At 36.7% G+C, this 23656-nt stretch overlaps 1 protein-coding gene across 2 annotated transcripts in view; it reads right to left on the reverse strand.

The window, feature by feature from the left end:
• The window catches only part of DNM1L (dynamin 1 like), a 41955-nt gene extending 23405 nt beyond the window's left edge, over window positions 1–18550 (reverse strand). The window contains exons 1-12 of one of the 2 annotated variants that reach the window (XM_035894033.1): window positions 18406–18550; window positions 10624–10670; window positions 9474–9545; window positions 8818–8904; window positions 7319–7481; window positions 5289–5409; window positions 4532–4663; window positions 4027–4233; window positions 3708–3828; window positions 2199–2354; window positions 2003–2092; window positions 942–1034 (exon numbers count right to left, since the gene is read on the reverse strand). In XM_035894033.1, coding sequence (XP_035749926.1) covers window positions 942–1034; window positions 2003–2092; window positions 2199–2354; window positions 3708–3828; window positions 4027–4233; window positions 4532–4663; window positions 5289–5409; window positions 7319–7481; window positions 8818–8826 — 1092 coding nt within the window. In that variant the 5' untranslated portion in view covers window positions 8827–8904; window positions 9474–9545; window positions 10624–10670; window positions 18406–18550. Of the gene's footprint in view, window positions 1–941; window positions 1035–2002; window positions 2093–2198; window positions 2355–3707; window positions 3829–4026; window positions 4234–4531; window positions 4664–5288; window positions 5410–7318; window positions 7482–8817; window positions 8905–9473; window positions 9546–10623; window positions 10671–18405 lie in introns of those variants that run through there. The other variant, XR_004841966.1, reaches the window with a different exon arrangement.
• Window positions 18551–23656: the final 5106 nt, after the last annotated feature.

The raw sequence follows: 23656 nt of genomic DNA on the forward strand, positions 1-23656 counted from the left end.
ACAACTTCACAAAGTCCTAGTTTTTGTACTCGTGGCATTTGCACACACATTGTTTCTGAACTAGATTCAAGACCAGTCTACCAAGGCAAATTCAATTGCATATCCAGTCAATACAGAAGTTATGTATAGAAGAAAGTAAAAGGTTAGAACTAAAGAGCAGAAATTATAACACAAGCATTTTTAAAAAGGACACTACTATGAAAGAGTGTGTTGGATAAGCAGAGGAACACAGAATATTAGTGAGCCTTAGCCAGATGGATGAAGTACTGCAACAAAATCAGATTGCAAGAAAGAATTGAGCAGATCAGTTGTAGAACAACTGCTTCTATAGGATGATGGCAGCAACAAGTATTATCAAAGCTGGGCTTGAAAAACAGGAAGACTACTGAAAGCGTAAAAGGCTTGTGGGAGATGGATGGAGAAAATTGTCTTAGAAGATTGAAGCATGGTAACACAGATTCAGTAACAATACCAAAAGGATGAAGAAATTGCAATCTGCATAGAGGAAACAATACTTATATTATCTTCTCATAAGTGAGAGGAACATTATAGCTATTGATACATTCTGTCAGAGACAAAATGCAGTTAACTCAACATTAAAGTGTATTTCACAACTATCTATTTAAAGTTGCTCTTCCAAAAGTTTCATTTAATAGCCAATACTCAGTTAGGTGCCCATCTCATTTGCCACACAGAAATACAGGCAGAATTGTTTTCTGTGAAATATCAACCACTGCTCCTGACTGTAGTATGAAATATAAATCTAACAAATCAACAGATCACAAGACTATACAACATATTTGTAATATATCACATTTTTATACTTCAAAATGTAGAACCGTGCTTCAGTGAAATAAATCGAAGCATTTGTTCTTTTAACAATTATTTAGTCTCTCACTTAAAGGAGTCAAAAGACTTTTTAAGAGAGTGTGTTTTCTTACCTCTATGTTGTTATTCATTAAACCACAGGCATCAGCAAAGTCTGGATGTTTCGTATTGATATAAGCTAACTCAATGGCCACTAGATTATGAACCTGCAATGCAACGTCATTCACAGTTCAAAAATTCAGTGAGCAAATCTAATACTAGTGAAGAGCAATGACCTATAGTGCAAGAAAGCGCAGTTTAACTGTCCATAGCAAAAGACTGTTATTACTGCCCAAAGACATTAAAGTTCTGATCCAGAAGGCAAGAAGGGAATCCATTCATTCATTGCAATACATTCAGATTTTCAGCTGGTTTGGATATTACATCAGTTTAACTTGTTAGCTTCATCAAGCTAACCCCTTTCCAGCAAGAAATAAACACACTCAATAAATTGATGAGTTTTAAGCTATACCGTAAAGAAGTGAGCTATACAGTCAGCCTTCAGCCACAAGCCACATACAAGATCTGAACCAGTGAGAGATCACTCAGTTTTTGCGTTTCACATCAAACCTGTGCAGAGTCAATAACTGAAACACTTTGTTTCCTCCACAATAAGCAGCCCAAAGCAGACTTTTATATTAAAACATATTTACTCAAAACTAGAAGATGAAGTTTTAGTTCTCACTAGCTAAAGGGCATTACAAGCCAAATCAACATTTTGTGTTGATTTTATCTCCAAAACACACAGAATAGGGACTAATTTAATTTTCATCAATGCATCCCAAACTCAATAGTAAATGCATAGTTTCTGTTACAAGGGAGGGAAATTTACCTATATCAGAAAGATTAGGAGATGGTAAATCCAAGTTTTAGTACAACTCTTCTTGGGAAATTGATACATAGGGGACAATAAACTGAAGAGGGTTCCCCCCACTGCTTTGTTTTTTATGTCTCTATCTTCTAATATAGAAGTTTCCAACAGTGTAGTTATTAAATACCTAGCTATTTAACAAATATAAATTAAGATTTCTTTAATAACTTGGGTTCCTGACATTACAGAGGAAACAGAAGCATCAAGAAAGACTCCAGAAAACACACACTTTTTCCAGAAAAATTACAGTAGGTGGAAAATTACCATTTCATTTGTGACAGGAAGTCTTCTACGCAGAAGACAAGTTACTACTTCAACTATGGCATCGTGCAATTTAGGAAACCTCAATAATTCCTAAAAAACAAAACAAAAATTTACGGATGAGACTTCCAGAATTTTTTAGGAAAGGGGGGTGAAAAGCCCAATAATTACAAACATAATTCTAAACTTGCATGTTTACCTGTGTACTGTAATTACTACAATGCTGGATAATCCTCTGCATTTCTTCATGAACCAGCTCCACACAGCGCAAGCTAGGTTCTTCTAAACGTTTGATTTGCCTTTTCACCAGCAATTCAAATGAAACTTCAGGAACAAACAAGGCAGGACGGGGACCCTAGTTCAAAAGGAGGGAAAAAAGTGCTAAATTGTGTATTAAACCAATATGCATTTCTAAGAAATAGTAGCTGATGAAATCCAGAACAAATCAGGTCACAGTGCTTGCACCCAAAAGAATACTCAGGACAAATCTTAATCATAAAATATGTTACAAGAATATTTAAATACAAAAACTATAAAATATAAAGTTATTACTTTTAGACAAACTGTGTTAAATAATGATTAACCTGCATCCTTATAGAATCTTAAAAATTTCTACCTACTAATGTCACTCCAGGCTTGCAACTATGAACAATTCTTTTCACATTTGCGGATCCAAGTTTAAATGAAATTTATTATAAAGGCAAAGACATTCTCTTCCTTACTTCACAGAAAAGTTACCATTATTCATTTGATAGTCCTGGGCATACCATTCTTACCGCAAGGTAGGTGGGTTTTCTGTTAAGTATAATCATAATACAGTGTCACTGATTTACAGTGTTTGAGATAATCTCATTTATGGCCATACAGACCAATGCTTAGCTATACATAAAACGTTTTTTACCTGGAGTTTTTTTCTTAAATTAAATGAGCTTTATAAACACAAAGATGTGATACATCACATAAAAACAAGACATCTCTCCTCTTACTAAATGCTGGTTTACATTTTACATTTACAGAAGGGTAAGAGCATGCACACAGATCATTGCTGCAGAGTACCTAATGCACTCCAAGTTTGAGTAATTCTTGACCATGCAGAAACCTGACTCTCCACACCCAACAGCAGACTTCAGTGTTTGACATCCAAAGTCAAGCTCTAAGGAGTGAACATTCTATACACTGCAAAATGCAAAAGTGAGCTTACTCTGCTCTTTCTTAGCAACACCAATTCCCATATTCACAAGAAACCAAATCTGTCATGTAAACACTGAACCATTCAAGAGTTGTGTCCCTTACATAAAATCAAAATATCTGAATGTGTCCTAGCCCATACATCTCAGACTAAGTCTTCATAACTAACTGAAGTGCTTAATGCAAAATAAATACAGAGGCAGTCTTCCATCACCATTTCCATAGTATCTAATAGCTTCAGCATAGAGTTGCCACAGCTGGGCCTGAGCTTTATTTCAGCCTATAAATAACAGTAATGAGATGTAAGCATTCACCTTAAACTCATTTCATACAGCATAATGGCTGCAAATTTGGATACTGTAATTATTCCACTTAAAATACCAAAAAGCAAGGATTCAGCCTCTTCGTATTAACGAATTCAGCTGCAATCATTGTTCACAGGACTGAAGGAACACAAATTTGTTGAAACCTTATCTTCAATATATAGCAACAACACTTAGAAATACAGAAGAACACTCACAGTAGCATTTCTAATAGCAGTCAGAATATCAATTGTGTTAAGGCCACCCAGTGGGTCAACAGATTCTAAAGTTCTTCCAAAGGTCTCGTGAAAAATATAACAGATTCTGGCTCCACCACATCTGAAAGAAGAAAATAACAACTGAAGTAGCAAACAAGAAAAAAGCTCTCATTGCAAACTTTTTTTACAGTTACTTGGATTCAAACATTTTTGAGTATGTTACGCTCTAGTGTAGTACAATTGCCAATGAAAGCCAGCAATAGCCAATGGGTTGATCTAACTGCTCAGTCAATATTCTAGAAAACCATTTGGTACTTACAGCTCTGAAGTCTCTATGTATTTTGCTGTTCCTTCAATAGTGTTACAATATTCTGTGGCAAATTTGGTAATAAGCTGCAATAAAGTGGCACTTTTGTCCTCAACAGGTTCCCCGTAGCTGTTTAGTAGAGACTGGTACTGAGCAGCTAAAACATTGATTCTGGTTTTCAGTTCTGGCAAACAATCTCTGATATGATGCATCAGTAGTCTAAAAATAGAAAACAGTCCCTCATTAGAAGGGAAGAAAAGTTTCAGCTTTATCATCCCCATCAAAACAGAGAAGAGACAGAAAATAATCACCAAAGGAAAACATTTACTTGGGAAAATCACAGTAAATTCAGAAATTGAATTAGGTACCAGAGTTTACCTTAATGTATCACTGCACAGAGCCAAAAGAGAAAGGAAAGGTAAAAATAAATGTTGACACATATTTCTAACACACCAATTTACATCTGAAAGTATCTTTAAAAGCACACATTTATTTTATCTTACATAGTATGTAATACCTGTTCAGGGTTCTAGCAAGATACTTGGTTCCATTTCGATTTGCTAGGGAAGGATACTTCTTTTGAAGAAAACCATACTCATCGCGAATGGAATCAGCTACACTCTTCTTATTGTTAATATCCAACTGACTCCTGAAGTTAAAAGGCACAGTTACACACTAGTTAATAGATGCAAAGTAAAAATAATTTACACTTCTGCTTTTCTGGACAGAACATCTAACAGCTGTTTTTTGCTTTACACACATAACTCATCTTCCTTACACAATAAAGGGTTTTATTTGTTGTTCCATGCAGCACAGTCAACAAATCAGTATGGGTGGCAGCTGTACATAACTATGCTTTTATCAAAACTACATGTGATTTAACCTAGCTAATGCAAAAAATAAAGCGAACAGTACTATAGCCATATTAAGTTAGCACAAATATATACAAGATCTGTACTGGATCAGTGCTAATGTGAACAGTTGACCAGAAGCATCCCTGAAGCTGAAAAAAAACCAAACAGCAGAAAGAAGAAGTGACACTACAGTTCTTCTAGAAGTGGCCCTACTCCTTTCTAAGTTAGCAGTTGGCTGATTTGAAGAAAAACAGGCAGGATTTTGAAAATGAGCAACAAGCTTCTCGCTTGCTTAGTCAGAAGTTTATTTCAACATCATCATCACCTTATTCTTAAAACCATATTCATGGTTTAAAAAGCCAAAAGCATTACTTCATATTAACACAGTTTTAAAAATAGCATCAATGTGCCCAAACAGACCTGTTCACTACTCCAATGATACCAAGTTTGACTGGAATCACTCTTCCCATGAGCACATCCATAGCATCAGTGCCAGCATCCATGAGATCCAGCTTTGTGATAACAGCAAGGGTTCTTCGACCTACCAAAAGGAAAACTCACTCACAGGGATGCTTTGCCTTCATCAGGGTAGCTAAAACTCATAATCCAAAAGTTCCTCAGACAGTTTAATGCTGCAAACCAGCAAGGACTAGTGCAATAGCATTTATTAATCTATCTGGAGCCTCTTATTAATAGAAATATAAGAAAGTATTTGACAGGTACTGCTCCCCACACAGATCTGGTTAAAGAAAAAGGTTTAGGCACCACGCGATTTGAAATTATAGTCATTACGGATTACAACAAACATTTCTACATACTACACTGAGGTTAGAGGCATTACTAAGCACTTGTGGAGAAGATTAAGTTAGGCATGCAGGCGACTTGCAATGAGTGGACTGAACGTATTTCTAGCATATATGTAGGACCAGACGCAATGGCAATCTGTTTGGAACTATATTTGAAATACCATTACCCACTGGAGAAGCTGCTGAAGCATAGTGCATCAAATACATAGCTGAAAGCCCCAAGAGACTGAACAGCTTGAAATCCATCCACTGAAGAAGCTTTAGGGGATTTAATTTTGCTAATGAAACATTTTTATTGCATATGTGACAATATTTTCTGAATTAAAACTAAGCTTCGTATTGGGTACTGTGGAGGAAAAAGTGACCTAAATTCATTAAATAGGTAAATATTGCACATCTTAACAGGCAGGCTAGCATACACAGGTCCCTCTCTGGGACCTTAATATTTCCCAGACTCTTAGGCCTGAAAACAATGTGACAAGAACTTTTCTTTAAAATATGACACACTTTTCGACTCTAAAAATAAACCACTACCTCAGCAAAATCAGTAGGTTCTTGGGTCCCGAAACTTTCAGATGAATGCAAGTCAGAGAGTATACCTACTTCAAGGTCTCATTACATGCCATTATTCCTACAGAACCTGCAACATGAGCTGCCACTCCAGACTGTTAAGGCTTAGAGTTTTGGCAAGTGATCTAAAAGTCACAGCTGATCATTGTTACAGGGGTAAATTAAAAGGAAAGGGTCTGCTGCCTTGAACCAGGACAATTTGACTGAGAAGATTGCCAGAGGAGGTTCTCCCTCGAGGTTACATGTCTCTGGAACCCATTAAGGCTTAGGCAGACAGGCCAAAGTAGACTTGGAGTTTGAAAATGATCAAGAAATGTTACACTTTACGGAAAGAAAAAATTGATGGTAAAGCATACCAACACTTAATTTTAGGCTAATTTTAGTATACCTGTTTTCCAGGTATACTCTTCCATATTCTTTCAAATCACACAGTGCCATTTTTTAGTCAATGGTACAAATAGCACTTTCCATAAACAGGAAGCAGGCACCCAGTAGCTTCGTATCTGTTTCAAAGTCATTAGATAAATATAAAATTATAATCCTCTTTTAGATAAAATGAAATCAGTTCAGTCACATAAACGCAGGGCACCAAAATCGATACTGACAGTATACATTCATTTTATTCTTGCTAAAAGTCACTAAACTAACAGCTAGACAGTCAATTACTAGCTGCAGGATGGCATATTTTCTCTACTACAAGCACAACATTGGACAATAAAGCATGAAGTCATCCTAACAGACCACTGTAAACTGCTGAAAATCTCAAACCCTCCAACATTCTGTAATGCCATTTTGCTGCTCTGGAAACAGAAATGGCTCCTATGACTACTAAAATAGTTAATTGGCCTGTTCATAAGCCAGAAATCTGTTAGATACAAATTCATCACAGCATTCTCTGAGTTGCACAGACTGCAGCAGGAAGTCTTCAAGCAAATATAACAATTGTATTTTCTAGGAAATGCAGGGACATCTGCTTTTCTTACTACTTTTTGCCCAAACGACTTCAGTTTTATTTTAGGATTTAATTTAAAAAATGAAGTTGAATTACAGGATCCATTTTTTCTTGCTGCTTACCATCTGGATCCACCTCCCGTGCAATTTTAAGTGCTTCTGAAGTGGCCATGTCTGTGTTAGCAGCTGTGACTGCCAGAATAATTGAATTCGGGTTGCTGATGAATTGAAGGATTAGCTCTCTTATTTGAAGTTCAATGTCCTTAGGCTGATCACCAACAGGCACCTAGAGGAAAAAACAACGTAGAACTGTTCAAAATTGTATATTTATGCCTCCATGAGATCACTCATTGAAAGTTCATACCTATACCACGGTATAAGATAAAGTTTTCCAGCCCTTTCCTTCCCCCTTCACAAACAAACAGGAAAGAAAAGGAAGATCTTGATGGGTATAAAAATCAAAAACATTCTTATAGAAATAAGAATCAATTCAAATTATTTGATACTGTTGTCAAGAAGACTTGGTATTCAAGAACCACCTGCACAACTGGCAGAGTGGGGTTTGTATGTGTGCATAGTCAGGGGAAGAAATCACCTTGTCATCTTCGTGCCACAGAAAATTATTCAGTATAAAATACAAACAGGACCTGAATGTTTCTTCTAGTGTATCCTCACTTTATACAACTTCTTACACAAAATACAAGTAGCAACTTCTGGAGAAGCAATGGGGAAAACATTTTCAAACTTGTTAACTAGGAATCTATTGGGTACCAAGAGTACAGAAGGAGCTGGCAGAAGTGCTCAACAAGCCACTTTCCATCATTTACAGGAAAGACATTGAGATGCTGGAGCGTGTCCAGAGAAGGCCAATGAAGCTGGTGAAGGGTCTAGAGTGCAAGTCTTATGAGGAGCAGCTGATGGAACTGGGATTCTTTAGCCTGAAGAAAAAGAGGCCAAGGGGAGACCTCGCTCTCTACAACTGCCTGACAGGAGGTTGTAGTGAGGTGGGTGTTGGTCTCTTCTCCCAAGTAACACACGACAGGATGAGAAGAAATGGCCTCAAGTTGTGCCAGGGGAGGTTTAGATTGAATTAGGAAACACTTAGGCACCAAAAGGGTTGTCAGGTATTGGACCAGGCTACCCAGGGGAGTGATTGAGTCCCCATCTCTGGAGGTATTTAAAAGACTGGTAGATGTGGTGCTTAGGGACATGGCTTAGTAGTGGACTTGGCAGTGTTAGGTTAGCAGTCGGACTTGATGATCTTAAAGATCGTTTCCAACCTAAATGATTCTATGATCTACCTGCAGCTACAACTTTGAAACTTTGAGTGCTATCTCTTCTATGAGAATAACATGCAGCCCACACAATGCTTCCAATCCCTCAGTTGTGTATAGGAAGAGAAAGAACTTAAGCAAATCTACCTCTTACAACAGCAAAGAGCACCAGAAACCCAAATCTTACACCATAAGATGGTGGCATCTAAAATTCATATAACCAGCTACTTAACCTGAGGAAAGCTGTTTATCTAACAATACAAAATAATGCCAAAGAGTGAACATACACTCCTTCTTTCAAAATGCACTGTTCACAGAGAGTCAGAAAAGAAGCATTCTGCATCTTACCTTTGTCATTCCAGGTAAATCCACAAGAGTCAGATTTACAACATTAGATGAAAAAATCTTAAGATGAATAGGTTCAGGACTGATCCCCTAGAAATAGGTTAATAATAAAAAGTAATCACTGCACTGAAATATTTAAATGCACCCTTTAGAAAGTCAAAAGCTGTAGCTTCATACTAGAAAAGCCTTCTTCCATCATACACCTTACGACTACATGGTGAGGAAAAAAAGCCAGTCGCATATGTCAACCAGGTTCTTTGTCTTTGGAAACAGCCCTGTTGTCCCTCTCAATACAATGTATAAAAGCTTATATATTTCAGTGATTACATAGATAAGCAAGAATAGAATGTTCAATTTTATAATTACACATAAAGCCATGTATGTGGACAATGGAAGCAAGTTCAACTCAAAGTTTATTTTTTGCACTATTATTACGGATGTTTTGAAGTACAGCAACAGCAACTCTGCATTTTCTTTTAGCTGAAGTAATTTTTCTCATGAACACAGTGAAAAAAAATCTCAAGATAGAAAGCAGCATTACCGTGTTCTTCATCAGACTAATTCAATGCTTTTCACTTCTAGCTGCCAAAACTGTTTAAGAAAGGTTCAAGCAGCAAGAGAATCTATACCAAGACAAAGATGGACAGTGCAACATTTACCTTATTATTTCCTGAAATCCTCTCTGTTTCATTTTCTATTTCCTGACGAATTTCATCAAAATCTGTATAGATCTGAAGTACAGAAAAAAATGTTTAAAAATCAAAAGACAGCATCCAATTACCTAATTAATAAAAAATGCTCTTCTTCAAGAGACAGTGCAAAACTGTAAGTAACTATACAGAAGGTGAGAAAAAGTAAGTACTATTATTAGCCCTTAAGCTAATGCTAACAGCAATCATCAATGCTAAAAATTACAGAAACTGGAATCTTGGCATTTAATCTATTAATACTGTGAGACGGCAGTTATTAGCACTTATTACCCCATCAACAAGGTAAAAAATAGTCTTCACCTAAAGAGAATTTCAAACACTTAATTCCTTTGCAGTTAATAAACAACATGTACCCTGAACCTATTCTCATCTCTAAGTGGATGAATAACAAGGACAGAATTTTTTCCACTCTTGTCAAAACTATTCTCCTTCCACCAATCCAAAATAAGTTAGCACAGAGCTACCCTTGCACAGGTTCCCTCTGCATTCCTCTCTAGATTTCCTTCAATTTCTGGTGCTGCCTAGGAGGTGAGGAAATCAGTTTAAAGTAATAAAAACTTAAATAATTCATCTGCCAACAAAAAGATGACTTTCTGCAAGCAAAAAATTAAGCTTTGACTCTCTTATAGAAGTCCTAGGTCATCTCAGTTTCTGCTTTTCCCCCCTGATGTGCATTAGGCTCTTCCTTCCTTTTCATAGCTTTCTAATAAATCTCTGAAGTAGCCAGTTCTTCAGTAGACTGAAATGACTTACAATTATATATTTCCTTGTCTTTGCAAAGTCCCTTCTAATTCCGCTAATGCACAAAAAAGAAAAATCAATAAAATAACACAAAAAAGATTACGATAAATAACTCAGCAGAATCAATGACCCATGCAACAGAACCACTGATAAACTTTGTCTTGAATTTAAAAGAATGTTTTCAGAAGTTTTCTACTCATAAAAAGCAAAACAGAAAATCCTCCATACTCTGGCATATAGTATAGCAGGTAGAATAATCTTTTTGGGAAAGTCAAGGGAAGAGACATAAAATTAAGTGTATATAGATACATGATACCGTATTTATGACACTGCCATTCCATCATCAGAGTAAACATACCTTATTTTTGGTGTGAAGAAATTTACCCCATTCTTCAGCATCTATCTCTGAAAACAAAGAATTGATACATGAGGAAGAGGCAGCAGCTGTTTCAATGACATTTTTCTGAGAGCCTGTTTGTTGAAAATTATAATGTGTTTTTTCTTTTCAAGCAGCAAGAGAAAAATTAGTCTGCTTTCTACTGTTAGATTTTAAATAGTTCAGTACCAATACATTTATGATTCTTCTTATTCAAACATTGCATCTCATTACTCTCTTTAATTTGCCTCTCTTACACAAGGTCCACCCTCTTAATTGTGACTGAGCCAATCAGCTATCCTACCATTTTTCAGAAATTATCTAGTCCATTAAATATCAACTTGCAACAGAAAACAAAAGAATTATTAGCAATAGCTTAAAAAACCTGAAAAAAAATACCAGCTTTTAGCGTCTTTTCTTTTACCATGCAAGTGAGATCAAATTACAGCTGAAAGAAAAAGTTAGAAAAACCTGTAGGATCAAAACCAAGCAAACAGAAAATACATAAGGATTCTGCATAACAATGAAGTCTTAGAAGAACACGTCTCTTCCCAAATCTGTCAAGGACAAAACATCTTAACTCTTGTCAGTCACCACTAATGTCTGGAATTACTTGGGGGCTACTCAAGAGCAGTCCCAAGAAACAACAAAGGAGGTTTTGTCAATTCCTGATTCGTAGCACAGTTTGAGTCACACTGCGAGATACTCACACTTCCACAACTATGTTTCCAAGTATTGGTGATAACTTCCATTTCAAATTTTTAGTTTGTGGTCATTTCCCCTCTGCTCCCTGATACAGAAATCTGCTCTAGAAGTAGTGTCTACAAGAAATCTGGCCATTTGGCAAATACACTGCTTACCTACAATCGAGTCATCTTTCAAAACATTTTTTCTGCTCAAGTTGAATTTCAGGATACTGATCAATAAAGCTTTTTTAAAGGATTTGGGAATTAAAAGTGCAGGAAATTCTATGAAGCAGCAATGGCACAGAAGAAAAGCAAAAATCATCTCATTCTAATGCAACAAGGTCAGAAAACTAAAAATCAACCAGATCACGTGACTCAGCAAAATAATCAATCAACACAGTAGCCAAGGTGTAAAAGTAAAAGTGTAATCAACAATAAAGTGGCATGAAATGTATGTGGTTTAGTGTATATAAGCATGCACTTTATGCGTAGGGAGAAAAAAGCAAGTGGATAAAGGCAACCTTTAGAAAGGTGTCTTGGATTTTTCCATGTAGCAGGGTCTGCAGTTAAAGAGAAACAGCATTGAATGATGTTTAAAATTTTTTATCATATTTAATATAGCATTTAATTAACTTTCAGTATCAGACTGTATTACAAAGATCACAAATGCATGCAAACAGATGTGCATGCTATTCTACTATTGATGAGAATGTGTAACATATTAACAATATGCACAGAAATAAGATCTTAACTAAAGACTGATACATGATGCATATTAATCAGGTATTTTATACAACAAAATTTATCTGATGATGACTTTATTATTGCTGTTCATCTAATTCCAACCACTCATGATATTTTTATCTGAGCACAGAAAACAGCACCATTAGGTTCTGCAAAGCTGAAGGTTTTTTGTGAATATGTTTCTCATCATTTACTCATGGCAAGAACGAGAAAGAGTAAGGAAACATTTTTCATGTCACTGGAAGTAATATTACTGTATGGGAAAGAAACCTGAGGTCTTACATCAATCATTTTAATTCTCAATTAAAAAAACAGTTACAGCAGTTCTGAGACAGATTTAAGAAGAGACACCACCAGCTATCACCCTTCTAAACTTTTAATTTTCTCAAAGTATTTATGGAAATCCCATTACAAAAAAAAACTTTACCGAAGGGCTGATGAATTTACAACTCTATATTTTTATGTGATGCCAGTACAGTGCCCTGGAAGTGCAAGAATCAAAACAAACTGGTGAAGACATTTTTGGCACATGCCTGTTTGGCACAAAATGCAAGTAGCACAGCAACAACCAATTCGTCGGTTTGGAAAGCCCAGTACATCTGGGGAGTTATTTTAATGTCTTGCTCAGGTGGGTAAGTAAAAGGTTTATCATCAATGGAAATCTGATGATTTAGATGGACTGGATCCATTAAGGAAAAAAAATTTAAAAAACAAACTCCTGTTATCCTTACTGTTCTGCAGGCACATGAGCTATGAAGAAACCATTGTTAGGAAGCAGCTTTTGTTTGTCTTGGTTGGTAAATAGGCAAAATTACATACCAGTCTCCAAAATAAGTGCAAAATTAATTAATTAATTAATTAATTAATAATTATTAATTCCAGGTTATTAAACAGGTCTAGGTTATTAATAGTTCAGAGGAAATAAAGCAAAATGTGCATACAGGAAGAAACTACAGTGTCTTCAAGATCATATTGCTCATCCCCTCTTAAAAATTCAATGAGAAAGTAAAGACAGGCATAAAGCCAGGAAAAAAAAGAGATATAGCAAGATACTACAACCATAACATTTGAAAGATATGGACCAAGAACTCTCCTGTTATGTCCCTCCTAGGGAGATGATGTCCTCCTAGTACACACTGGTTTAGTCTTAAATTAGTGGGTTTGTGGTGGCGTAGGAAATTGCAGCTAGGTACTAGGCTTAGTTCTACGTATAAAGAAACGTTTTGGTTTAACATTATCTATTAACTTTTTAAAATACATATAAAAAAAGATGCATTCTAGTCAGAAGCATTGCATTTTAACTTGTTAACATCTACGGATCAAAGGAGTTGGAAAATTTTTTAAGCTTTAACAAACTGCAAGTTTGCTTTGCTATATATAACACAAGAGAAGATTGAGGCCATGATAAATGGCTTAGTCTTAACCTCAGCCTTGGTGCACAAAAAAAAAGGAAGAAAAAAAGTTAAGGAATAAATGCGGTCTCCTGAGGTGTACCAAAAATCTCATCTGGTTCAACTATAAGCTTTCAGAAGTTTCATTTTATACAGCGGGGAAACTCTTGCCCCACTCTTCTGAGAAAGCCTGTACTGACACCCCTTTAATATTTTAGAAAATTTTCCCAATAGCTCTAATTTAATACAAAGGAGTTTTTAGAAAGGATTCACATTACTCAGAATGCAAGGATGCTCAAGGCAAGGAGAAAATATTTTAATTAGCCTACATTCAACAACCCCATCTTCTGATTTACATGTAGAACATTTTTTTTTTATCACTAGTTTCACTGGTAAATCAGTTTTCCCCTGGTTATGTTACTTTGTGGAAGCTTTTTGGGCAAAACTTTCAGGTAAATTAATAAGCTGATTACATTCATGATTCAATGCTAGATAAAAGTGTGCAGAAACGACATTTTCGTCATTGTAAAATTAAGCACTACAGATTATAAGAAAGAATATTAAAATAGCAGCTATCAAGAACAAACAGATCCTTTCAAAAAACCATCTCCTGAATAAAGCAACAGTGTGTTTGTTTTTCTGGCTTTGCATATCTTGGAGAGAGACCTGAAAACTTGAATTAATATACTGGAAAACTAGACATGATTATGGTATTTTTTTCTCAGGACTGTCCTCCACCAAACTGTTACTCGTTATCTCCTACACTGCAAAGCTCCTTTAAGAAGCTCAAATACAGCAATACAGTATAATGCTAACTGGCTTCAGTTATTCATGTATCTCTTCTCCCTTCCTAAAGTAGTAAAAGATGCTGTTCAGAGTCATAAAAGGCTACCACCGTAGAGGATTTCTTGCAGCATGGCAACGAGAACTTCCTAAATACTAAAAAGGCCAAAAATCAGCAAAGTATGAAGAATCTTACCTGTTTCCCTAGCTTTCTAGTTCTCATACCTTCACGGCTCTTGGAGCCAGCAGACTACCATCTGAACTCTTTTTCCCCCCATCACCTCATCCTTTCCTAGCTCTCCTTCTCTAAATTTAAAAAAAAAAAAAAAAAAAATCCAACTTGTGAAAAAAACATCTGCACATCTTCCAATCCCTTCTGTTTATTGTACCTTTTTTCCATCCTTGATGCTAACTAGATGGTAAGCTCTTCTGAGTAAAAGCTTTTTCTCCCGTGCTTCTACCAAGCTAAGTACAATGCAGCGGTCCACACTGTTTGGGAGCTACGGGTAACAGATTCCTATTTGAAGTAGAGAGCAAAAAGCTGACAAAACAGTGTTGATTTAGCAAGCAGCAGATCTGTATTAATTATTCCTGTGCTCCATAACAATTCTATCTGCTCAGAATTTGAACAATGTTCAGCTTCCTATCTTGGACAAAAAAAAAAAAAGAACCTACAAACTTACTAATGGACCATTTATATATTCCCTCCTCTTTTCCATTGCCTAACAAATGGATAAGCTACCATAATAGGTCTTAGCTACAAGACCAACTTAGTAATTCACAAGATCAGACCTGGTTCTCTCATCAACACTGCTTCTCTTGCAATTTGATAGGAGAACACCACAGTGTGGTATCAACACATCAAACACACCATATGTGCTGAATCACTAGAGGCTAACAATAAACAGCAAAAACATAATGAGAACATTTCCTTCGCACCCAACCACACACATCTCTCTAGAATACATGTATCAGTCTGAAATATCTTGTTAAGAAAACACAGCACTTGATATTTAATGGAAAATTCATCTTTCTACTATTTTCTGACTATTTTTATTTATTGCAGTGAACACCATACAAGGGTATCACATAGCTCATCAGTGACCTTGAGGAACAGCAGAGATGATCTTTAATGTCGCCATGTTAGAAAATCAGGCACTAGTTCAAATGACTGGCTGCAATTCTTTCTCAACAATCTTTCCTGATGTGCTCCCAAGAATCAAATAAAAAATTAAAAAAAAAAATCCAGAAAACGAAACCAAAAAAAACCCCAAACCAACCAAACAAAACACTAAATTGATACGAACTGTTATTCTTCGGCACTTCACATGCATCAGGGGATGTCAAAATTAAGCTATTGGAGATAAACAATTTTTTCCTTCATAGTCATAAAGACAAGGCAATTGTCTATGCTTAAATGAATACCACAGCAATCCAAAGTGCTTTGTGTTAAAAACATGGAAGCTTTCTGGATGCAAACACTGAGAGGTAAAATTTGTGCTTATAAGAACCACAGACTAGTGCTATTTTTAAATGAATGTATTTATATGTAATACTAGTACATATCTAGAGTAAGCATTAGGATGGATAAAGGTGACAAATCACAAAACAGAAATCACAAAACAGAGGCAGTTGCATAAAAGTATCTGTGTACACAGAAAGTTCATTACCAGCACATAAAGAAAGCAGCATGTAGAGACTGATATACTCTTGTCCAATATTCAATTTGTAAAGGAACCCCTCATCTGGGGAAAATCCTTTTCTGCAAGACTATGGATAGGTTTCCCTCTGGGAAATCCCAAACACATTCAACCCTACTTCAACATCCACCTCACTAACAAACAAAAATATGACCTGTAGTAGTATAGTGACTTACTACAATGTCAGACAACATAGTTAGGATAAGAGGTTGCTGTCTTTTTTTCCTTCCAAGATACTTCTTCCCATCTTCTCTGATGTTACACCACAATCTGCACATATGCTAAACCAGATCAGTGACAAAGCCATTTAGACTGTGATTTGCCTCAATTTTGGAGAGAGGCATTTCAGATGTAACTGGTAAGTCATAAAGGTTTGTCTGTTCTTACCAAACAAGCCCACATCTCTCTCAAAGGAACATCAAGAAGAGATTGTAAATGTAAATCTTACATATTGATTTTTTCCCAAAGATCTAAATGGGCCTTACAAATATTAATTTAGCCCAACATCCTTATGCAATATCATCATTATGCCATTTTAAATTTAAAATCTGAATCCCCAAATCAAATGCAACCTACAACAGAAAGGTTCTGCCTTGACTCAGAATACTCTAATTACAAAACCATCTTCTATACCTGTAAAGTTGCAGAGCAGAACAAAATCATAGAATTATAGAATGGTTTGGGTTGGAAGGGACCATAAAGATCATCTAGTTCCAACCCCCCTGCCATGGACAGGGACACCTTTCACCAGACCCAGTTGCTCAAAGCCCCATCCAACCCGGTCTTGAACACTTCCAGGATGGGGCATCCACAACTTCTCTGGGCAACCCGTTCCAGTGCCTCACCACCCTCACAGCAAAGAATTTCTTCCTTATGTCTAATCTAAATTTAGCCTCTTTCAGTTTAAAGCCATTACCCTTTGTCACTACATGCCCTTGTAAAAAGCCCCTTTCCAGCTTTCTTGTAGGCCCCCTTCAGGTACTGGAAGACTGCTGTAAGGTCTCCCTGGAGCCTTCTCTTCTCCAGGCTGAACAACCCCAACTCTCTCAGCCTGTCTTTGTAGGAGACATGCTCCAGCCCTCAAATCATATTTTATCCTGCAACTCAGAATCAAAGCATTCTGAAAAGTACTAGAAACTATATACTGCACAGTAGAAGTAACATAAAATGACATTTAAAGAGATCAAATGTGCCATTTCTAAAGAGTTGCCTAGAGACTCTCTGAATTCTCCACCCTTGGAGGTTTTCAAGACCCAACTGGATAAAGCTCTGGCCTTAAGTTCAGAGCTGGCCCTTTTTTTGAGGAGGTTGGACTAAAGACCTCCTGAGATCATTTCCAACCTGAACTGTCCTACAACCTCTCATAATCCAGCACACTAGAAGTTCTTAATTGTTACAAACATGAATTGTGTTCTCTGCTTGCAGCAATAATGAAGATTGGAACTTAAACCTTTTAAACTCCACAATATTAGTAGCTGTTCTTCAGCAACCAAAGGCTATAAATATGACATTAAAACAGCAAGCAAAGGCTATAAATATGACGTGAAAACAAACACTGTAAAGAACTTCTGATACCTTGACTTACTATTGCTAGAAATAAATTCCAAAAAATTTGAACACAATGAGAATTAATAATTATATGCCCAAGTTTATCACACCATCAAAAGCCTGTGTACTTTTTACTGTCTACGTCAAAAAGCTAAGATCTATGTTATGATCAGAAGAAGGTGGATATGCCCCTGCTATTCTTTTGTAAGATCAAGAGCACTAGTTAGTATAGAATGAGCATTTAAACTCCCAAGGAACAACTGAGATTACTTTCTCGATCTGCTCAAGGATAATATAGAAACACTACAGAAGACACAAGCTTCAAACTAGACAGCTTCAGAACATTTAAAGTGTTGTTCCTGATGTGCTTAGAATCTCTCAGTGCAGTCCAGCAAGGTAGCATCTGTAAGCTACAGAATGTTTCTATTAAATTCTGTTTGTATCTACTAAAAGTTTGTTTTCATTTCTCCTTTTCCCACTCTATTCAGAATGTAACTATTTCCTAACCTCCTTCTAAAAAGTCACATACTCATCCTCTCAAGGAAAAAAATTATTTATACAGCAAAAGAGAGGAAGAAAAACACACACAAGAAAAACATGTTCTCTACGCTCCAGACAACCATTATCATAACTAAAATGCTTGCTTTGGCCTTCTTTTCTCAAGTGTTTCCTAAGAAGAAAAAGGAAAGCTTAAAACATTAAAGATATTTTGAATATCCAAAAGACTTTGACTTCATGGCATTTGCTAAATGGACAGAACAGATATGACAACAGCTGTGTTTTTTTCCAAATCAATTTTTAAAATCACACTCAAGTTTTAAGATTACAACAACTGATCTGTCAGTCAAATGAACAAGAGAGATTAAAAGTCTCTTTCCAACCAGGAAAAACACACTCTTGGATCACACTTACCATTTTCATCTCCAGCTGTTTTCCGACCATCCTCTGGGGAAACATGCACCAGCTGCAGAATAAGGGGTCTCCGGGTGACAACTCCAGTACCTCGTGGGAGCAGATCCCTCCCCACAAGACTTTCCAACACAGAACTCTTTCCACTGCTCTGAAAATTGGAATACAGCTACATGATTTTCTTAAACATCAAAATGCTGTAATATTTTAATTTTAGCTTGCTTTCATCACTCCTGCAAACAGTACTCTATTCTGTCCTCTGCTATACAGTGCCCAAAGGAGCATCTGACAGACTCACTGCATCTAACACAGTGGTATCACACTGCATAGGCAGCAAAGGACACAAGTCTGCTATAGACCGGTAACTGTCTAAACCTGCTTGCGATACTGAAAAAGCCATGGGACACTTAAAAGCCATGTAGGTAGATGTATCTTTTATCTCTTAAGGCTAAATTAAACACGTAAAAGGTTTCAGAGAAATTAATACCCTATTTAACATTTGTGGAAAAGAATAATTTGTGGAATAAGAAAAAATTAAGTTTTCTTTATAATGCTCAGGAGGAAATTCTATGTCTTCTACTATGTAATTTTTAACATGTTGCAGTAACACTTCACTCTTGTAGACTAAGGAATTTACCCTTCTGTTAGTATTCATATGGGCTGGCCATGTGAATACTAACAGAAGCATTATACAAAAATATATTAACTATGTACACTTGAGTACACTTTTTTTTTATAACATGTTATATCAGCTTCAGAAGTGCAGACATTGTTTTATACTCTAAATATATAAACAAACGCTGGTTTAGACTCTCTCTCCCTCTCTCTCTCTGTATATATGTATTTGTAAGTATTTACAACTGAATTGACTGCAAACATCTGTCTACATTAATAACAAACTGTAAGGAGTTGTGAAATACTTAAAGGCTGTGAAATTACAAATTCGCTTTGAGAGTCTCCATTCAAAATGTTCTCCTGTAGCACTTTTGCATGAAGTGCAGAATTGGGCTACATGGCCCAATAAGCAGCTGTGCACACATGGGGTTTAAGAGTGATTCAAGAGTACAACCATTTTAAAATTAACAATAAACGATAGACATAGATACGTCAACATAATACTTCAAAAGGCAGACCAATGAAGATTCTGTCTGTTTAATAGAACTGTATTAAACTCTTACAGTTTTCTGCAGCTGGAAGTCAACATGGGCATGCCACGAGGAAACCTGCTCTGACAATCATTGCCATCAGCTATGAAATGTTTCTGTATTAATGCTACTACCAAACGTTTCTCTTAAAAACAAAGAAAACCCACAAACAACAGATGCTTCTGACAGCAAGAGTGTGCATTACTGCTATACAACCTTAATTCAGCTTACCAGTCTGAAAGAACAGATTCGAGCCTTCAAGTAAATCATAAAATTAATCCATAACCTGGCATAACATGAAATAAAAGCAGTGTTGAATATCTTTTAAATATCATACTTTTAGTGACATCTTAGGTGACTTTCCTAAAAATGAGAAATAGATCAGCAGCGATCAAGCAACACTGCACTATCAGACAGCACACTTCTAGTGAGTGCAATAAGACAAGACAAGAACGTATTACACGAGAGCATTAAAACCTATTAAAATAGGACTTGTATGCAGAAATATGAAATAAATATTAAAATACAAGGCCAAGCCCCTAGAAAGCTTGAAAATGACAACAAATGAAAGCCTTCTTTTCTTCTAACACTTCACCGTATAAGTATGCCTTATGGCACAGGAAAATGCTGTTTTATCAACAATGTCATTTGTCTCAATATGTAAATAACAAGCCAATGCAGACTGTGTATATTTTTCAAATTAAATCTATGTCAAATTTGACAGCAGTGAGGTCAACTGTCTAGAAAGAGTAGGGAGAAGGAGAAGGTCACAGGAAACAGAAATATAACCTTATTAATATCTTTTGCTTTGAAAGACTCCCCTAGAAAACAGTTAATAATTTTCTTCTTCAACTGACCACCTCCGATCAACTTGGGTTACCTTCCACGCAAGAACTTTTGACAGGATGTCAGGCACTGAAATCTTACCAAAGAGTAACTGAAGAACAATCTGGCCAAAGCATGAACTAGGTCTGGAAGCCTCCCTGAGACAGCTCCCCTTATAGCACACTTCTGAAGAATTACCACTATTACAGAATGTGAAAAAACATAAATTTCAGAGTGACAAACAACAAACCACTTCTTAACAAACTTCATAATTTAAAACAAGTGGAATGCCTGCTCAAGAAGATGAGACATGATAAAGGTTTGTCAGCTGCATTGGGGAAAAAAAAAAACCAAACCCAAACCACCACGTTTTTTATGTATTAAAAACATTTTGAACATCTCTTGAGCAAGATTTCTTGCACGTGGGTAGAATGATCGCTCAGTATCAAAGGGCTGGAGGTGACAATAACACAAAGTGGCTTTTCCTGAACATATAATCCCAGTAGAGAAGGAATAGTAATAAATAGCTGAAGTCCTTACTAAGAACCTCATCAAGAAAGGAAACCAAAACCCATGCGGCGAGTTGCTGCACACTACCGCTCATTGTTTGGTCTTTCCAAGAGTGGTATTGCAGGAAGCTGAGATGGGCACACACACCAAAGTACGGAACTAAAACACTGTGTCTTACACCACTCCCACAGTTATCATCTTTGGATGTAGAAGGAACAATCTGGTTCCTTTGCAAATATAAAGTCATGCATTAGATGAGACACTACAGTACTCCACGCATCAGGGAATTTGTTTCAAATTGCATTACGTTCCCTTATTAAAGCAATCTGTTCTTGGAACATAATGACGCACTCCTTAAGCTGGACCGCATACACATCCATTACCAAGAATCATCTGGGAATGTGGTAAGAAAATCAGTAAACACAAAGCTGATCTTTTTCTGCTGGTGGGGGGAAGTGAGGGATATGGGGTCTATTCAGAATACAAATTCAACTCAGCCAGTCCTTCATACAACAGATGTAGTCAGAGACCAATATTGATGGCCAAAGATACCATAGAATTTTTAGGAATAAGTCTGCAGCAGCATCACACTTGTTTCATCATCTCACTGGAATGCTCGTCACAATTTTAAGCACAGATTGAAATGCATAAACTCATTTCATGATGAGTCCAGAAAAGCATTAACAAACTCTAACCTTTTGTGGCAGATCAGTCAGGTTTTCCTCTGGACCCATACCTAATCCTAATTTGAAATATTTATCAGCTATGATATCTAGAGAAACTTTATATAGATCACTCAGATAAAAGGGGCAAACACAGGAACACCTGTCTGTCTGTTGCTTCTTTAACCATTGTGTCAAATTTACATTGCTGAGTGTTTCACACTCTGCTCTGTTAGCCATCATCAGTCTCACAGATAAGCACCTGAGTTTGATGGATGGTAAAACCATTTTTCCTAGAAGTACTAAGATAAGAAGAGATGATGCACCCAGGGACTTAAATGTTTTATTTCCAAACACAGTGACAGTATAGATGATATAAATCTTACCAGCTTCCTCGCTGCCTCCTTAAGTTACATTTTCATCACTGTCATCATCATCTTCAGGTTAATCTAAACCAATCAAGGATGAAGGGCAGAATAACAGGGAAAGGATTGTGCACTTACTCTCACAAATTAAAAAGCTGAGATCTGTAAAAACTGCAATCCACTCCAGAAAGCCAGTATCTCTACTGTTTAATAGTCCTAATGATCTTGCTTCGGCCTCCCTATCCTTCATTTCTTCTTTACTTGTCCCTGCCTATTTCAACTGTTCGCACTTCTGAAGTATCAAAAGGTATTTGCTCCCATCCATTATGCTAATTCTTACGAGAAAATTTGGTTTGCAACCTGCTGTATTACTAACCGCATTTTTCAGGAATTCAGAAGCAGCAGACAGCAGTGCATGACTTCATAATTGTCCAGCTTCATTAAGAGCAAGTGATATTACTTTCAAAACCACTGTTGACAAGGCAAATGGAAGACACTCTGTATTGAAAATTTTGAAGTAACTTTATGAACAACCATTCACATTCATCCCAAACATTTACTTCACTGGCTTTCTTATTCTTTTTCCAAGTCCTAATTTTAGAAGACTTGCACCCTATACCCAACAGCATGTGAAGATGGCTTCTCCATATCCAAAAGAGATCCCTCACCCAATCCTCTTCCACTATTGATAGTTACCCTCCACTTTGAGTCCCGTCTATGGGTACAAAGGCCTAGAAGACCCTGCTGGCGAAGACCAAGGCAAATAAAGCACCAAGTGCCTCAGCCTTGTCCATATTCACTGTCACTAAATCACCTGTCACAGTCAGCAGCAAGCCTGTATTTCCCCCATTTCTCTTTTTTCTTATTTAACTGCTGATGCAGTGCTGGAAGTTCTTCTTGTTGCTTTTGATGTCCCTTCTTCAACTCTACTCTAAGGGGAATGTTGGCTTTCTTAATACCATCTCTACATATGCAGGCAGCATTTTTATATCCTTGAGCAAGCTTGTCCTCACTTCTACATCCTGTATTGAGTCTTCTGCATTGACACTCAAGTCATGAGCTCCCTCCACACTGCTCTCCTTACATGTCTACTCATTTTCCTGTGCATTTGTATGGACTACTGTTTTGTGCTCCAATGAGGTTGTCCTTAAAGGCATGCCAGGTCTCTTGAGTTCCACTGTCCTGTGACTAACTGGATCCCACCAATTAGCTCAGTAAATAAGCCAAAGGCTGCTCTTATTCTTAGGAAGTCCATGAAGAAAGAAGGCAATAAACACAAAGACTCACCTGGAGTCTCACTGATGCACAAGAACCATGAGAATTTTTAGTGTCATTTGCTGAGATTGTTGTTCGTTGCATATTTCAAGTATTATTAAAATGATAATGGACTTGTATCAGGAGCAACAAATTTCAAGTCATCTTACAAGAATCTGCTGCTTTCCTTCAGTCTATCTTTAGACTGCATAATCGCTTTGTGGAGCCAATGTAAAATAAATGATCTGTGGGAAAAAACCTTTATAAGGAAACATGTCCAATAAACTACTGGGGAACTTCCAATAAGTAAATTGGTTGAAAGGGGTTTAAACTTTGTTCATTGCTTTTGATAGGACAAACTGGTACATTTTTTATTACCTGATCCAGTAGGAAAAAACTGCAAAGAACACCAGCAACAAAATACAGATTTACTGCAGGACAGCAAAAGAAGGCAGTGATGTCAGTATTCCCCCTAGGACTCTTTCAGTGGCAC

Source organism: Egretta garzetta, unplaced genomic scaffold, assembly GCF_000687185.1.
Source record: "Egretta garzetta isolate BGI_Z169 unplaced genomic scaffold, ASM68718v1 scaffold180, whole genome shotgun sequence".
In the NCBI taxonomy this organism is placed as follows: domain Eukaryota; kingdom Metazoa; phylum Chordata; class Aves; order Pelecaniformes; family Ardeidae; genus Egretta; species Egretta garzetta.